Genomic DNA, 18,904 nt, shown 5'->3' with positions numbered 1-18,904 from the left:
AGATTACCGTTTATAAAGCTTCCCCACCACCGAGGTTAAACTGACTGGTCTGTAGTTGCTGGGTTTATCCTTACACCCTTATTTGAACAAGGGTATACATTTGCAATTCTCTAGTCCTCTAGCATCACCCTCATATCTAAGGAGGATTGGAAGATTATGGCCAGTACCTCTGCAATTTCCACCCTTGCTTCTCTCAGTAACCTAGGATGTATCCCATCCGGACTGGGTGACTTATCTACTTTAAGTACAGCTAGCCTTTTTCGTACCTCCTCTTTATCAATTTTTCAACTTCCAGTATTTCAACTACCTCCTCTTTTACTGTGACTTTGGTAGCATCTTCTACCTTGATAAAGACAGATGCGATGTACTCATTTAGTACCTCAGCCATGCCCTCTGCCTCCATGCGTAGATCTCCTTTTTGGTCCCTAATCGGCCCCACCTCTCCTCTTACTCCCGTTTACTATTTATATGCCTGTAGAAGACTTTGGATTCTCTTTTATGTTAGCTGCCAGTCTATTCTCATAATCGCTCTTTGCCCCTCTTATTTCCTTTTTCACTTCTGCTCTGTACTTTCTATGTACCTAGCACAAAGGAAGATGGTAGTCGTTGTTGGAGGCCAATCATCTCAGCCCCAGGGCAGTGTCCTAGGCCCAACCATCTTCAGCTGCTTCATCAATGACCTTCCCTCCATCATAAGGTCAGAAGTTGGGATGTTTGCTGATGATTGCACAGTGTTCAGTTCCATCCAGGCTTGGGCTAATAAGTGGCAAGTAACATTCGCGCCAGACAAATGCCAATGATCATCTCCAACAAGAGAGAGTCTAACCACCTCCCCTTGACATTCAACGTCATCATTACCATCGCCGAATCCCCCACCATCAACATCCTGGGGGTCACCATTGACCAGAAACTTAACTGGACAAGCCACATAAACACTGAGGCTACAAGAGCAGGTCAGAGGTTGGGTATTCTACGGTGAGTGACTCCCCAAAGCCTTTCCACCATCTACAAGGCACAAGTCAGGAGGGTGATGGAATATTCTCCACTTGCCTGGATGAGTGCAGCTCCAACAACACTCAAGAAGCTTGATGCCATCCAGGACAAATCAGTCCGCTTGATTGGCACCCCATCCACCACCTTAAACATTCACTCCCTCCACTACCGGCGCACCGTGGCTGCAATTTGGACCATCTACAAGATGTACTGCAGCAACTCGCCAAGGCTTCTTCGACAGGATCTGCCAAACCCATGACCTCTACCACCTAGAAGGATAAGGGCAGCAGGCGCATGGGAATACCACCACCTGCACGTTCCTCTCCAAGTCACACACCATCTTGACTTGGTCGCTGGGTCAAAATCCTAGAACTTCCTACCTAACACCACATGGACTGCAGCGGGTCAAGAAGGTGGCTCACCACCATCTTCTCAAAGGCAATTAGGGATGGGCAATAAATGCTGGCCTTGCCAGCGACGCCCACATCCCAAGAATGAATTTTTAAAAATTCTCACTGTATTATCAACCTGACATCTGTCATATGCCCCCTTTTTCTGCTTTATCTTATTCTTTATCTTTTGCGTCATCCAGGGAGCTCTGGCTTTAGTTGCCCTACCATTTCCCTCGTGGGAATGTACCTAGACTGTACCCAAACCATCTCCTCTTTAAAGGCCGCTCATTCTTCGATTACAGTTTTGCCTGCCAATCTTTGATTACAATTTACCCGGGCCAGATCTGTTCTCAACCATCTGAAATTGGCCCTCCTCCAATTAAGTATTTTTACTCTAGATTGCTCCTTGTCCTTTTCCATAACTAATCTAAACCTTATGATACTATGATCACTATCCCCTAAATGTTCCCCCACTGACACTTGCTCCACTTGACCCACGTCACTCCCCAGAACTAGATCCAGCAATGCTTCCTTCCTCATTGGGCCGGAAATGTACTGATCAAGAAAGTTCTCCTAAACACACTTCAGAAATTCTTCCCCCTCTTTGCCCCTTACAGTATTACTATCCCAGTCTATATTAGGATAGTTGAAGTCCCCCATTATCATTACGCTATAGTTCTTGCACATTTCTCTAATTTCCCTACAAATTTGCTCCTCTATGTCCTTCCCACTAGTTGGTGGCCTATAGAATACACCCAGTAGTGTAATGGTGCCTCTATTGTTTCTTAACTCTAACCAAATAGATTCTGTCTTTGACCTCTCAGGGACACCCTCTCTCCAGCACTGCAATATTCTCCTTAATCAATACTGCCACCCCCCACCCCTCCTTTTTTTCCTTCCCTACCTTCGTGAACACCTTTTATCCAGGAATATTTAGGACCCAATCCTGCCCTTTTTTGAGCCAGGTCTCCGTTATCGCCACTACATCATATTCCCATGTGACTAATTGCGCTTGCAGCTCACCAACCTTATTTACCACGCTTCATGCATTTACAAACATGCACTGTAAATCTATCTTAGATCTTCTCGTATTCTCTTTTAGTCTGATCCCACCTAATACTATATTATTTCTTACTCTAGTGCTATCGGTCTCTCTCAACCCTTTGTGCACCTTGTTTCTCCTTTCTAATGCTACATCCTGTTGCCCATCCCCCAGTCAAATTAGTTTAAACCCTTCCCCATGGGAACATTTGCCATCTTTCCATCAGCAGGAGAAGGCAATTGTGCCAAGACCATCTTAAAAGAAGGTTTGATCAGCATGGCCCCAATTCCTTGCCACTTCAACTTGATCCAGGACCTCGAGTGTTTGGACTCTTGTCTTGCTATATTCATGCAATGTGAAGATGGAAGCTTTCAAGGTCTTTGATGCGGTGGCTGTAGACTATCTCACAGCCACAGCAAAGAGGTAACAGACTCACTGCCTTGTACATTTTATGGTTGATCTTGACTTTCAGTCCATGCCCCATTTACATTTCCCCAGACAGCCAAAAGCTGAACAGGCTTTTCTCAGTCGATGAAACACTTTTTAAAAAAAATGTCTATCTTCATCAAGGTGAGGGATGTTAGCACTGGGAAATGGAACATTTCCCATTTCAAGCATACCGGGAGAGCAATTGTGCCAGGTCGCACCCGGGCAAGAAACGTGTGTCGGAGGGATGAGTTTCGGCTGGCAGCGTCCCGCACCTGATCTCCCCCAGAAGTGTGCTGACTGTTAACTCGGAAGCCAGAGACTTCTAGGTGTACAATGTGACTGTCTGAAACAGCGGTTCGGCCCCCACAATACGCTGATCATAGGATCTAATGCCCGTTTTTAAGGCGCTGCTGGCAAAGTCGGCATAAATTGGGTGGAGTATGTGCTGTGCGTGCTCCACTCAGTGTTTCCAGGTCTACAGCGGCTTAACCAGTAAAGACTACAGAGAAAAGGTAAGTAAAATTGTTCTTGGCCTACGCTAATGTAGAGCCAGGAGAAGCACGATCCACTGCAATACCGTGGGCCAGTGCTCGACCGTCCCATTCGCCCCACCCCCGTTCCTGGACCCCGGACAGGAAATGGCAGAAAAGCCAAAAAGTCTCTCCCTTTTGAGGGATCTCAACACCACCTGGCACAGCGTCAGCTTGGTTGAATTGCTGGCACGCTTGCCCAAGTCAAAAAGTTGTGCACTCAAGCCCTGCTCCAAGATTTGAGAACATAAACTAAGTTAACACTTCAGTGCAGTATTGAAAGAGTGCTGCATTGTTGGAGGTGCTGTTGTTTGGATGAAGCATTAAATTAAGGCCCTGAGGAACTAAGTCTGTTCAGGTGGATGCAAAAGATCCCATGGTATTATTTGGAGCAGAACGGAGAATATTCCCCCCTCATCCAACACTACCAAAAACAGACTAAGTCAACATATATCTCATTTTCTAGTTGTGTGGTCTTGCCATGTGCAAACTGGCTGCTCTGTTCGACTGCATAATGATTTTGAGATATCCTGAGGACATGATAAGGGGGTATATAAATCCAAGTTCCTTTATTACTCACTGTCTCACCATATCTATCAGTCCCTTCTCTTTCCAGAAACAGGTTCTGTTGTCTGTTATACATTCTTTAGTGACTTGCTCCACAACTCTTACCTTTTATTTAAAAACCTCTGTCCGATACCCTCTTATGTTATGGTTACAGAATAAATTTCCGCACTTCAAAGTGCATTGTTTGCGAAGCAGTTTTGAGACATTCCTGAGAAATGCGATCGGGTGCTAAATTCAAGTCCTTCTTTCTAACTTCCACATTTTTAACTTGCGCTCTCTGGTATTTGAACCCGTCACCATTGCGAACAACTTGCCTGGATAAACTTTAACAATCCCCTTCAATTAGGTCACAATGAAGTCTCTTTTCAAAAGAGAACAAGCTCAACTTCCTTAATATTTGCACATAATTGAAACCTAGAATCATCTTGGATGCACATGTCTGTACTTTCTCAAGACAGTAACGTACTTCCAATCAAGTGACCAGAACGACATACAGGGGTCAAGTTTCCGCTCGTTTCCACTACTAATATCAGCACAATCCGGCCGGAGTCGGCCGAACCCGTGCTAGAGATCGGGGAACTTTAAACAGAAGTGAGTTACGCCCAAAAGCACTTGCGTTCGTGTTTTCCGTGATCTTTTACGCTGATTCAAGATTCAATTCGCCCGAATCAGGCTCCGCCCAAAACTGGCCACACCCCAGTTCGAAACTGCGAGATTCCACCAATTGCGGTGGGTCGGGAAGGCTCGTCAAATTGCGCTCATTTTCTTAGGCGCACAGGCACTAGTAGGCACGTTTTAAAAGCTTTCTCATATCAAAAAATATTTAATTTACTAAGAAACTGACCAGTGTACACCAATGAAACTATTAAATGGTTCAGTATAGTTTTTTTTAAAGACATATTCAGTGATTTTAAATCAGGTTACTCACAGGTGGAGCACTGGACATCCTCATTAAAAATGCTTATTTTTGGTGATAAACCCATTTTCAGCAGAATTAATAAAACTGCACGAGATTATTACTCTTAAAAACACATCAAGGAATACTTTTTAATGGAAGGGAAGAAAAAGAAACTATTGTGTTCTATTACGCTACCCGATTGCACTCGTTCATGAAAGATTTTACGTTTGTGATTATGCAAATGAATTTTAGCAGAAACTTCAAGCATAACCTAACCAGCGCACCTTCAAGCGCATTTTGGGTGCAATTTCCCAATTGGAAACTCTATCCCACAGCATTTCTTGTGGTTGGCAGGATTTTTTTTTTAAACTACTTATCACGAGGATCCATTACTGCTTTGGAGAGAATAGTCGGCATTGCTGGCTGCCCAGTTAAAGCACTGGCAACTCACAGGACAGTGCATTCAGATGTTATTTGAAAGTCGAGGGAGCTTGTGGTCTCAAACAATTTATTACCGAAATGCCTTTGCTGATTTTGTCAAAGTGCATAATAGTCCAATTGGACATTCATTCCTTACATGCACAAATGGCTTGACCTGTTTGAAGTTAGGATTAATGGCTTTTCAGAGCTGAGCAATGTGTGATTGGTCTGACAGAATGTGTATTTTGCATTAAGGTGCCAGCTACTCAGCTCATAAACAGCCCAATTTTATCTGTCAAGCAGCATTTAAATTCAATGACAATCAACTCTATTATTTAATGGAACAGCCTGATTGCACATACCACTTAGAACGCTGAGCAAACTCTGAAGCTGATTCAAATTTAATTCTTTTATGTTATATAAAGAAAGAACTTGCATTTATATTGCAACTTTCTCGACCTCAGGACACCCCAAAATGCTTTACAGCCAACGAATGACTTTTGAAGTGTAGTCACTAATATATGATATTCACATGATCTAAGTCCATGCAACCTTTGTGATAATGAGGTACAGCTGCTGAAATAGAACAGGTGTTCTATTGAAAACGATCTGTTCAAAAAGGTAAGCGTCCTGCTTAAAGAGTACCTCTGAGGGACAGTTCCTGTAGGATAGCCCGGAGCCGCTGAAGATCGGTTGGTGAAACTTCGTATTTGTATACGTCTATCACCGTGACCAGTTGACACCTCCCGAATATTCCATCTGCAAAACAACAGGAAGATTCTTGAATAATTGCTCAAAAGTCTAAAAACTTTCACAGCCTAGTATACATAAAGAAAAACTTGCATTTATATAGCTCCTTTCACAACCTCAGGACAGCCCAAAGCGCTTTACAGCCAATGGAGCACTTTTGAAATGTAGTCGCTGTTGTAATGTAGGAAATGCGGCAGCCAATTTGTGCACAGCAAGATCCCACAAACAGCAATGTGATAATGACTAGATAATCTGCTTTAGTGATGTTGCTTGAGGGATAAATATTATCCAGGACACCGGGGAGAGTGGCAGGCGATCTTTAACGTCCACCTGAGAGGGCAGAGGGGGCCTTGGTTTAACATCTCATCCGAAAGACGGCACCTCCAACAGTGCAGGGCACACATTCACTCCACTGTACAAACTGAAGAACCTTTCAGTTTGAGATGATGTAGCCTTCCCTTGATGGACTTAAAGCACGTCCATAACCAGATCAAAAAGCACAGTGAGGAAAAAAAAAGTTTCACAGTGACATCGCTGTGCAACAGCATATTCATATTCAAAATCAACACTACCATCTAACATTAGTCATTTCAATTTGAATTAGTCACTGAAGATACGATGAGGAGCCGTGGGAGAGGATCAATAGATGAGTCACGAAGCTAATTACAACTTATTTGTGACTTTTTTGTTCATGAGCTGTCAGAAGAGGCCAATTGTGGGATAAAAAATTGGGTCTCATTATTTATCCTCTTCCTACACAACAGAGCTGCAATAATCTTGAGTTTCTAAGTTCTCAGCAATAGCAATATATTGGTTTACTACAATTTTTATATCCATACGTGCTCACAAATTGCATGCATGATTAAAACAAAGATAATCAATGCAGTATGTAGAAAAGCAGAAGTGTTGATAATACAGGGGCTCAGCAGATTGGGGCATCAACAAATAGTGCCACAGAATGCTGAGAAAAAGAAAAAGACTTACATAGAATTACATAGAATGTACAGCACAGAAATAGGCCATTTGGCCCAACAGGTCTGCACTGTGTGTGTTTATGCTCCACACGAGCCTTCTCCCTTCCTACTTCATCTAACCCTATCAGCATAACCTTCTATTCCTTTCTCCCTCATGTGTTTATCTTGCTTCCCTTTAATGCATCTATGATAGTCGCCTCAACTACTTCTTGTAGCAAGTTCCACATTCTAACCACTCTCTGGGTAAAGAAGTTTCTCCTGAATTCCCTATTGGATTTATTAGTGACTATCTTATATTTATGGCCCCTAGTTCTGGTCTCCCCCGCATGTGGAAACATCTTCTCTATGTCTACCCTATCAAATCCCTTCATAACCTTAAAGACTTCTATTAGATCACCCCTCAGTCTTCTCTTTTCTAGAGAAAAGGGCCCCAGCCTGCTCAATCTTTTCTGATAGGTATAACCTCTCAGTTCTGGTAGGAAAGATTGGATAGGCTAGGTTTGTTCTCTTTGGAACAGAGGAGGCTGAGGGGTGATGTAATTAAGGTGTACAAAATTATGAGGGGCCTAGATAGAGTGGATAGGAAGGACCTATTTCCCTTAGTGGAGGGGGGTCAATACCCCCGGGGCATAGAATTAAAGTGATTGGTAGAAGGATTAGAGGGGAGTTGAGGAAAAAAATTTTCACCCAGAGGGTGGTGGGGGTCTGGAATTCACTTCCTGAGAGGGTGGTAGAGGCAGAAAACCTCAACTCATTTAAAAAGTACCTGGATGTGCACCTGAAGTGCCGTAACCTACAAGGCTACGGACCAAGTGCTGGAAAGTGGGATTAGGCTGGGTGGCTCATTTTCGGCCAGTGCGGACATGATGGGCCAAATGGCCTCCTGAGTCCTAAATTTTCTATGATTCTATGATCATCCTAGTAAATCTTTTTTGCACCTTCTCCAGTGCCTCTATGTATTTTTTATAATATGGAGACCAGAACTGTTCACAATACTCCAAGTGTGGTCTAACCAAGGTTCTATACAAGTTCAACATAATTTCTCTGCTTTTCAATTCTGTCCCTCTAGAAATGAACCCTAGTGCTTGGTTTGCTTTTTTTATGGCTTTATTAACCTGCGTCACTACTTTTAGTGATTTGTGTATCTGTACTCCCAGATCCCTCTGCTCCCCTACCCCATTTAGACACTTATTATCCAAACAGTATGTGGCCCCCTTATTCTTCCTACCAAAATGTAATACATCACACCAGTAACCAGTGGTGTTCCACAGGGGTCGGTGCTGGGTCCCCAACTCTTTACAATCTATATTAACGATTTGGAGGAGGGGACCGAGTGCAACATATCAAAATTTGCAGATGATACAAAGATGGGAGGGAAAGTAGAGAGTGAGGAGGACATAAAAAACCTGCAAGGGGATATAGACAGGCTGGGTGAGTGGGCGGAGATTTGGCAGATGCAATATAATATTGGAAAATGTGAGGTTATGCACTTTGGCAGGAAAAATCAGAGAGCAAGTTATTTTCTTAATGGCGAGAGACTGGAAAGTACTGCAGTACAAAGGGATCTGGGGGTCCTAGTGCAAGAAAATCAAAAAGTTGGTATGCAGGTGCAGCAGGTGATCAAGAAAGCCAACGGAATGTTGGCTTTTATTGCTAGGGGGATAGAATATAAAAACAAGGAGGTATTGCTGCAGTTATATAAGGTATTGGTGAGACCGCACCTGGAATACTGCATTCAGTTTTGGTCTCCATACTTAAGAAAAGACATACTTGCTCTCGAGGCAGTACAAAGAAGGTTCACTCGGTTAATCCCGGGGATGAGGGGGCGGACATATGAGGAAAGGTTGAGTAGATTGGGACTCTACTCATTGGAGTTCAGAAGAATGAGAGGCGATCTTATTGAAACATATAAGATTGTGAAGGGTCTTGATCGGGTGGATGCAGTAAGGATGTTCCCAAAGATGGGTGAAACTAGAACTAGGGGGCATAATCTTAGAATAAGGGGCTGCTCTTTCAAAACTGAGATGAGGAGAAACTTCTTCACTCAGAGGGTGGTAGGTCTGTGGAATTTGCTGCCCCAGGAAGCTGTGGAAGCTACATCATTAGATAAATTTAAAACAGAAATAGACAGTTTCCTTGAAGTAAAGGGAATTAGGGGTTATGGAGAGCGGGCAGGAAATTGGACATGAAGCTGAGTTCGGATCGGTCAATGCCCTGTGGGTGGCGGAGAGGGCCCAGGGGCTATGTGGCCGGGTCCTGCTCCGACTTCTTGTGTTCTTTAGATTTGTGGTTGGGATCAGATCAGCCATGATCTTATTGAATGGCGGAGCAGGCTCGAGGGGCCGATTGGCCTACTCCTGCTCCAATTTCTTATGTTCTTATGTTCTTATCTATTTTAAAATTCATCTGCCAATTACATGCCCATTCTGTAAGTTTATTAACGTCTTCCTGTATTTTGTCACAGTCCTCCTCGGTATTAACTATACCCAATTTGGCATCGTCCGCAAATTTTGAAATTGTACTGTTTTGTAGCCAGCTTCCTATCCATTCTGCTACTTGTCTCCTGACTCCACACGCTCTGACCTTAGTCATGAGCCTACCTTATCGAAGGCCTTTTCAAAATCCAAATATATTACATTTACTGCATTAACCTTGTCCACCCTTTCTGTTAGTTCTTCAAAGAATTCAGTAAGATTGGTCTTAGAAACATAGAAAATAGGAGCAAGAGTAAGCCATCCGGCCCTTGGGGCCTGCTCCGCCATTCAAAATGATCATGGCTGATAGTCTAACTCAGTACCCTGTTCCCGCTTTTTCCTCATATCCCTTGATCCCTTTAGCATTAAGTCAAGCATGATCTTCCCTTTTGAAATCCGTGCTGACTATTCTTCATTATATTTTCGGTTTATTGATGTTTTTCTATTACATTTTTGAGTAAGGATTCCATTATCTTTTCTACCACCGATGTTGAACTATAGTCCGATAGAACCAGTCCAGGGAACTATCTCCCTTTTTAAATATAGGAATCACATTAGCTGTCTGCCAGTCCTCTGGCACTATTCCCCTTTCTAATGAAAAGAGATCTGCTATTTCTTCCCTAATTTCTTTTAATATGCACAGATGCAATCCATCCAGACCCGGGGCTTTATCCTCTCTAAGTTTGATTAGTTTATCAATTATCTCCCCCCTTTCTATCTTGTATGTCTTTATATATTTTTTGATCTCTTCCTCTAATGTCACTCCCACCATGTTAATCTCCCTGGTAAATACTGGGGCAAGTAATTATTTAATATTTCTGCCATTTTGCTGACATTACCTGTGAGTTTATCATGTGTATCCCTTAGTGGCCCTATCCCTATCATGATTTTTCTTTTGATATTTATGTGTCTGTAGAATAGTTAACTATTTCTTTTTATATTCCTTGATGATTTAATTTCGTAGATTCTCTTAGCCTTCCTAATTGTTTTTTTTAAACTTCTTTCCTGACCTTTTCATGTTCCCTTTTGTCATCCTCTCCTTTGTTGTCTATGTACTTAGTGTATGCCTTTTTCTTTAGTTTTAATTTTGCCCTTATTTCTTTATTCATCCATGGTGTATCATTACTGGCTAGTGTGATAGATTTCTCCTGGACTCTATTGATCACCGCATTTCTATAGCACCTTTCATGGCCTCAGGATGTCACAAAACGCTTTACAGCCAATTAACTAATTTTGAAGTGTAGTCACAATTGTAATGTAGGAAAACATAGAAACATACAAAATAGGAGCAGGAGTAGGCCATTCGGCCCTTCGAGCCTGCTCCGCCATTCAATATGATCATGGCTGATCCTCTATCTCAATACCATATTCCCACTCTCTCCCCATACCCCTTGATGCCTTTTGTGTCTAGAAATCTATCTAGCTCCTTCTTAAATATATTCAGTGACTTGGCCTCTACAGCCTTCTGTGGTAGAGAATTCCACAGGTTCACCACCCTCTGAGTGAAGAAATTTCTCCTCATCTCAGACCTAAATGTCCTACCCATATCCTAAAACTGTGACCCCTCTTTCTGGACCCCCCAGCCAGGGGAAATATCCTCCCTGCAACCAATCTGTCTAGCCCTGTCAGAATTTTATATGTTTCAATGAGATCCCCTCTCATTTTTCTAAACTCGAGTGAATACAGGCTGAGTCGATCCAATCTCTCCTCATATGACAGTCCTGCCATCCTAGGAAACAGTCTGGTGAACCTTCGCTGCACTCCCTCCATGGCAAGTATATCCTTTCTTTGGAAGGGAGACCAAAACTGCACACAATACTCCAGGTGTGGACTCACCAAGGCCCTGTATAACTGCAGTAAGACATACTTGCTCCTATACTTTTATAAAGGTTCATCATGACTTCCATACTTCTGTACTCTATCCCTCTATTTATAAAGCCCAGGATCCCGTATACTTTTTTAACGACTTTCTCAACCTGCCCTGCCACCTTCAATGATTTGTGCACATATACCTCCAGATCTCTCTGTTCCTGTACCCCTTTTAGAGTTGTGCCCTCTAGTTAATATTGCATCTCCTCGTTCTTTCTACCGAAATGTATAACTACGCATTTTTCTGTGTTAAATTTCATCTGCCACGGTCCGCCCTTGCCACCAGCCTGTCTATATCCTCTTGAAGTTTATCACTATCCTCCTCACTCTTTACTACCCTTCCAAGTTTTGTGTCATCTGCAAATTTTGAAATTGTGCCCTGTACACCCAAGTCCAAGTCATTAATATATATCAAGAAAAGCAGTGGTCCCAGCACCGACCCCTGGGGAACACCACTGTACACCTTCCTCCAGTCCGAAAAACAACCGTTCACCACTACTCTATGTTTCCTGTCCCTTAGCCAATTCTGTATCCATGTTGCTACTGCCCTCTTTATTCCATAGGCCGCAATCTTGATGATAAGCCTATTATGCTGCACTTTATCAAACGCCTTTTGAAAGTCCATATACACAACATCAACTGCATTGCCCTCATCTACCCTTTCTGTTACCTCATCAAAAAACTCTATCAGGTTAGTTAAACATGATATGCCTTTAACAAATTCATGCTGGCTTTCCCTAATCAATCCACCCTTATCCAAGTGACTGTTAATTGTGTCCCGGATTATCATTTCTAAAAGTTTCCCCATCACTGAGGTTAAACTGACTGGCCTATATTTGCTGGGTTTACCCTTACACCGTTTTTTGAACATGGGTGTAACATTTGCAATTCTCCAGTCCTCTGGCACCACCCCCGTATCTAGAGATGTTTGGAAGATTAAGGCCAGTAGCTCCACAATTTCCACCCTTACTTCCCTTAGCAACCTGGGATGCATCCCACCCGGACTGGGTGACGTATCAACTTTAAGTACAGCGAGCCTTTTTAGTACTTATCTTAATCAATTTTTAGCCCATCCAGTATCTCATTTAGTACCTCAGCCATCCCCTCTACATAGTGACATATCTGAAAGTCCTCTCTGTTTCACAATTTCCTGCTGCTATCTACTGTAGAGGAAGAAGAATTTCAGCATGACTGAAGTATGATGTCAGCATTTATGATTTTGAACTTGCTGCAGTTGAAGGTTGTAGATGTGGCGAGTATGGTCAATCAGAGAGGTCCAACCTTCACTGGGAGACCAGGTGATTCCTTGATCTCATGAAGCCAGGGGAATCACATTCATATAGTACTGCGCATGGGGATCACTGTGATAAAGTACTGGGGGGGTTCCAAGGGTACTATCTGTGGAGTATATACAGGGGGGCCTTGGTGTGCCCTCTGCGAGGCACAGGGGAACAGTCCATCCTATCTACAGAGCAAGGCGGCAACTCACCTAATGGCTAACAACCCAACACACCTACAGAGCAAAAACCCAACACACCTACAGAGAAACAACCCAACACACCGACAGAGCAACAACCCAACACACCGACAGAGAAACAACCCAACACACTTACAGAGCAACAACCCAACACACTTACAGAGCAACAACCCAACACACCTACAGAGCAACAACCCAACACACCGACAGAGAAACAACCCAACACACCTACAGAGCAAAAACCCAACACACCTACAGAGAAACAACCCAACACACCGACAGAGCAACAACCCAACACACCGACAGAGAAACAACCCAACACACTTACAGAGCAAAAACCCAACACACTTACAGAGCAACAACCCAACACACCTACAGAGCAACAACCCAACACACCGACAGAGAAACAACCCAACACACTTACAGAGCAACAACCCAACACACTTACAGAGCAAAAACCCAACACACCTACAGAGAAACAACCCAACACACCGACAGAGAAACAACCCAACACACTTACAGAGCAACAACCCAACACACTTACAGAGCAACAACCCAACACATCTACAGAGAAACAACCCAACACACCGACAGAGAAACAACCCAACACACTTACAGAGCAAAAACCCAACACACCTACAGAGAAACAACCCAACACACCGACAGAGAAACAACCCAACACACTTACAGAGCAACAACCCAACACACTTACAGAGCAACAACCCAACACACTTACAGAGCAACAACCCAACACACCGACAGAGAAACAACCCAACACACTTACAGAGCAACAACCCAACACACTTACAGAGCAACAACCCAACACACCGACAGAGAAACAACCCAACACACTTACAGAGCAACAACCCAACACACTTACAGAGCAACAACCCAACACACCTACAGAGAAACAACCCAACACACTTACAGAGCAACAACCCAACTGACCTACAGAGCACCAACACAACTTACCTACAGGGGCAACAACCCAACTCACCTACAGAGCACCAACGCAACTGGACTACAAGGGGCAACAACCCAACTCACCTACAGAGCAAAAACCCAACACACTTACAGAGCAACAGCCCAACTCACTTACAGAGCACCGACATAACTTAACTACAGGGGCAACAAAGCAACTCACCAAAAGGGACAACAACCCAACTCACCTACACAGCACCAACACAACTCAACTACAGGGGCAACAACCCAACTCACCTGCAGAGCACCAACACAACTGGCCTACAGTGGGAACAACCCAACTCACCTACAGAGCAACAACACAACTGGCCTACAGGGCCAACAACTCAACACACCTGCAGGGCAACAACCCAAGTCACCTACAGGGGCAACAACCCAAGTCTACAGGGGCAACAACCCAAGTCACCTACAGAGCAACAACACAACTCACCTGCAGGGCAACAACCCAAGTCACCTACAGGGGCAACAACCCAAGTCTACAGGGGCAACAACCCAACTCACCTACAGAGCAACAACACAACTCACCTGCAGGGCAACAACTCAACTCACCTGCAGGGCAACAACCCAAGTCACCTACAGGGGCAACAACCCAAGTCACCTACAGGGGCAACAACCCAAGTCACCTACAGGGGCAACAACCCAAGTCACCTACAGGGGCAACAACCCAAGTCACCTACAGGGGCAACAACCCAAGTCTACAGGGGCAACAACCCAAGTCTACAGGGGCAACAACCCAACTCAACTTGGAAATGTGGCAACAGCAAGGTCCCACAAACACCAATGAGGTAATAACCAGTTAATCTGTTTTAGGTGCAGGTTGAGGGATAAATATTGGCCAGGACACCAGGAAGAACTCCCCTACTCTTCTTCAAAATAGTGCCATTGGATCTTTTACATTCACCTGCGAGGGCCTCAGTTTAATGTCTCATCTGAAAGATGGCACCTCCGACAGTAGCACTCTCTCAGTACTACACTGGAGTTTCAACCTAGACTTTGTGCGCAAGTCTCAGGAGTAGGACTTGAACCCACAACCTTCTGAGTCAGAGGCAAGAGTGCTATCCACTGAGCCATGGTGCACTGCACTGCTGAATTCTGGATCTTTTTTGGTGGAGGTGCCAAGTGGAGATTTGGTTCCTTCGTACGAACAGGGGGGAAAGAAAGCAGCGGATGAGTCATTTCCAGGCTGCTGTTAGGAGCCTCCTAGTTTAGACTCGGATTGGCTGAGAGAAGACTTTCTACCAACCTTTTGGCTATGGAGAATCCAAAAGGGAGAAGATTGACGAGGGGAAGGAAAGAAGTGTTACAAGATAGGAATGACCAAAGTAAAAAGATATATACCTTGGACGGTTAAACCCAGCATGGAATGCTTAGAACTACGGCACAGCCAGTCTGACAGACACCAGATAATGAATAAAAACCAAGTCAAATCTCTTTTCACTCAATGACGCAACCCAAATTGGCTGCCGTGTTTCCTACTTCACAACAGTGACAAAATTTCAACAGTACTTCATTTGTTGTAAACTGCTGTGCAACATCCTGAGGATGTGAAAGCCGCTATATAAATGCAAAGTCTTTCTTTCTTTATGATCACTAATAACTGGATCGAGTCCAGACTGAATTTGAACCCAGGTCCCAATGGTGAAAGGCCAAGGTTGCATCGAATGTACAGCACAGAAACAGACCATTCAGCCCAATTGGTATATGCCGACGTTTATGGTCCACACGAGCCTCCTCCCACCCCTCTTCATCTAAACCTATCACACTGCACCACCCAGTTCTCCCTCAGCTTTATTTGCTCTGTTTGCATTATGCAGCTCAAACCTTTCTACAAAGCAACATTTTAAATATAAAAACTGCAAGCATTTTATCCTCGATTACCAGAAATCCTAATTTCGCTGTACAAGTCCCCAATATTTGTAATTGGGTGAATCCAATTTATACCGAATTTTGAGACATATCACTGAAAATCCTAAAAATAGTCAAAGAATCATGATACTTAACAAAATCACTTCAAATTAAACAAAAGTACTTGTTTGTGTTTAAACGACATATCACTTAATTAATACGTCCTTGTTATTAATGACCGTATGCAAATCCATGTATGGATAGCAAAACATCAGTTGCTTACAAATACTTTCAACAAATGAGGTACATTAATTAAGGCCAATAACTGAAAACTGCAGGCAATGTGTTAAATATAACATTAGAGAGAGAATTGGAATCCTACTGAACAACAACACAGAAAATCTGAAATAAAAACAGAACATGTTGAAAATACACAGCAGGCCCCTAAGCATTTGAGTTCTGTCTTTTTCCCAGACTCATTCCCTGGTCTTGCTGAGCGAGCCGATCGCAGTTGAGAACATAAGAAATAGGAGCAGGAGTAGGCCATACAGCCCCTTGAGCATGCTCCGCCATCAATAAGATCATGGCTGATCTTCTACCTCAACTCCACTTTCCCGCCCTATCCCCATATCCTTTGATTCCCTTAAGTGTCCAAAAATCTATCTATCTCAGTCTTGAACATACGCAACAACTGAGCGTCCACAGCCCTTAAGGTGGTGGTAGGGGCACTACAAATACCCTCGGTGCCCTGGTGTAGAGAAGAGGAAAAGAGAGCTGCGGTTCCTTCTCTTGGTTACTAAGCAGTGAGCTCTGCCAGAAGAGCATGTTTGTACATCAGGTGAGGACAGGATCGGGTTCAGCTGTGATGTTCTTTACAGTTGAACAACCTGCCAACACGCATCTCCCAGTCTCACATGAGAAATAGGAACTTGGATGAGGCACCAGAGGGAAGTCGACTCCTGTGGAGCAAATGTCCTTGCATTCGTCAGCGGCTTATGAAGAGGAAGATAGGGGGGGGGGGGAGTAAAAATAATGGCAGGACAGACAAATAAAAAAAATGAAGGAAACATGATGCGACAAAGCACTGTGACATTCAGTGTAGTTAGTTTAACTGTTAGGATTCTGCTAAGAGTCACAGAGGAAAAGTTATTTATGGAATTCCCACTGCCAACCAATTCTGCCTAATGGCTGGTGTCTAACCTGCAATTTCAGTAAGGTTTGAAATAAGAGAATAAAACGATGGCTCTAATGTCAGCATTGCTTGAACGTAACCCTCTGAGAGCAGAAATCTCAAGGTGTCAACTGTGGCTCAGTTGGTAGCACTTGAGCTTCTGAGTTAGAAGGCTGTGGGTTGAAATCCCACTCCAGAGGCTTGAACGCCTAATCTAGGCTGACACTCCACTGCTGCACTGTCAGAGGTGCCGTCTTTCAGATGAGACATTATACCTTCTCAGGTGGATGTAAAAGATCCCATGGCACTATTTGAAATAGAGAAGGGGACTTCTCCCCAGTGCCCTGACCACGTTGTTGACTACACTTCAGAAGTACTGTAAAGCACTTTGAGATGTCCTGAGGTCACGAAAGGTGCGATATAAATACAAGTCTTTCTTTCTCTCGAAAGTTCACATTGAAAGGATATTACAGCAGACCACTTACAGATGTAACCAGCATATCATGTGACTAATCCACGACACCTCTTGACTCTCCTTCCTGATAATCAGACATACGGAAGAGGCGGTATTCCCAAACTGACCATGGTTCTACCACCCACAGCATCACATTAAGGAATCAGACGATGCTCAAACTAATGTTGATTTAAATTACAATAACTGAAATCTGTGTTTAGGGACAAATCAAATTGGTTAATGCTTGAGTTACAGCTTAAACTGTCTTTACAAAGAAAATGATCGCTTAGTAGTGCTTGCGATGACTATTTTGGAATCAATCCCAACTTCATGAATACCATAAATTTATCTAAAGGGGCATTTCCCACATCTAGCTGGAGAGGTTGGGGAAAAAATCGGTTAAGGGTCTGTTCTGGGCGATGTAGCACGATGCGTTAACACCCTGCGCCCGACGGACCCTGGGTAGGCAAGACGTAAGTTTGGTCCCAAGGGAGCATTTACCTGCAATCGGCGTTCCCTTCCAGGCCTTGCACGTGGAATGACTGCAATTTGCACTTTCCACCACCAGAGGGAGCTCCATCTCTTAAAGCCATGATGTGGAGATGCCGGTGATGGACTGGGGTGGACACGACACCACACAACCCTGCCACGGCAACCTCTGCAAGACATGCCAGATCATCGACACAGATACCACCATCACACGAGAGGACACCACCCACCAGGTACATGGTTCACACTCCTGTGACTCGGCCAACGTTGTCTACCTCATATGTTGCAGGAAAGGGTGCCCCGGAGCATGGTACATTGGCGAGACCATGCAGACACTGCGACAACGGATGAACGGACAACGCGCAACAATCGCCAGACAGGAGGGTTCCCTCCCAGTCGGGGAACACTTCAGCAGTCAAGGACATTCAGCCACCGATCTTCGGGTAAGCGTTCTCCAAGGCGGCCTTCGAGACACACGACAACGCAAAATCGTCGAGCAGAAATTGATAGCCAAGTTCCGCACCCATGAGGACGGCCTCAACCGGGATCTTGGGTTCATGTCACGCTACACGTAACCCCACCAGCGGGGAAAAAAAAGTTATCTGTTTTTAATACAACTGGAAATTCTCTCTCTCTCTCTCTGCCTTTCGGGTCTCTTTCTCTCTGTCTGTGTAATTTGACACATTGTGTATTCAGCATACTGGGACCTACTGTTTTCCGTGGCTAACCTGTCTGAACACCAACGACACCTTTGATTGGTGTGATGGTGTCCCAGCCTAATATAAGATATGCGATTTGAGAACCTCTCATTCACTACTCACCTGACGAAGGAGATAATCTCCGAAAGCTTGTGATTTTAAAATAAAATTGTTGGACTATAACTTGGTGTTGTAAGATTCCTTACATTCATCTCTTAAAGGGAAGATGTTTCTTAGAAATCTCTTAAAAGTAGCTTGTACCTGTTATTTGCTGAAAATAACAGTCTACTGTCTGCATGGAGTCTGAACAGAGATCAGACATCGCATACGTAAAACACAGATGCAGATCCCATCCCTATGTTTACACACTGATGAGTTATGTTAAAACATTGAATAAAGGTTGCGTATTACTAAATCCCACATCCTCCAATCTGAACACCAGAACTCACCA

At 43.9% G+C, this 18,904-nt stretch overlaps 1 protein-coding gene across 2 annotated transcripts in view; it reads right to left on the bottom strand.

Moving 5' to 3' along the window:
• The window catches only part of ptprn2 (protein tyrosine phosphatase receptor type N2), a 924,398-nt gene that overhangs the window by 618,019 nt on the left and 287,475 nt on the right, over window positions 1-18,904 (bottom strand). For both annotated transcript variants that reach the window (XM_068008124.1, XM_068008134.1), the window contains exon 3: window positions 5,917-6,030. In XM_068008124.1, coding sequence (XP_067864225.1) covers window positions 5,917-6,030 — 114 coding nt within the window. The remainder of the gene's footprint in view (window positions 1-5,916; window positions 6,031-18,904) is intronic.

The sequence above is a fragment of the Heptranchias perlo genome, chromosome 2, assembly GCF_035084215.1.
Source record: "Heptranchias perlo isolate sHepPer1 chromosome 2, sHepPer1.hap1, whole genome shotgun sequence".
In the NCBI taxonomy this organism is placed as follows: Eukaryota; Metazoa; Chordata; class Chondrichthyes; order Hexanchiformes; family Hexanchidae; genus Heptranchias; species Heptranchias perlo.
This window is presented reverse-complemented; position numbering and strand designations above follow the sequence as displayed.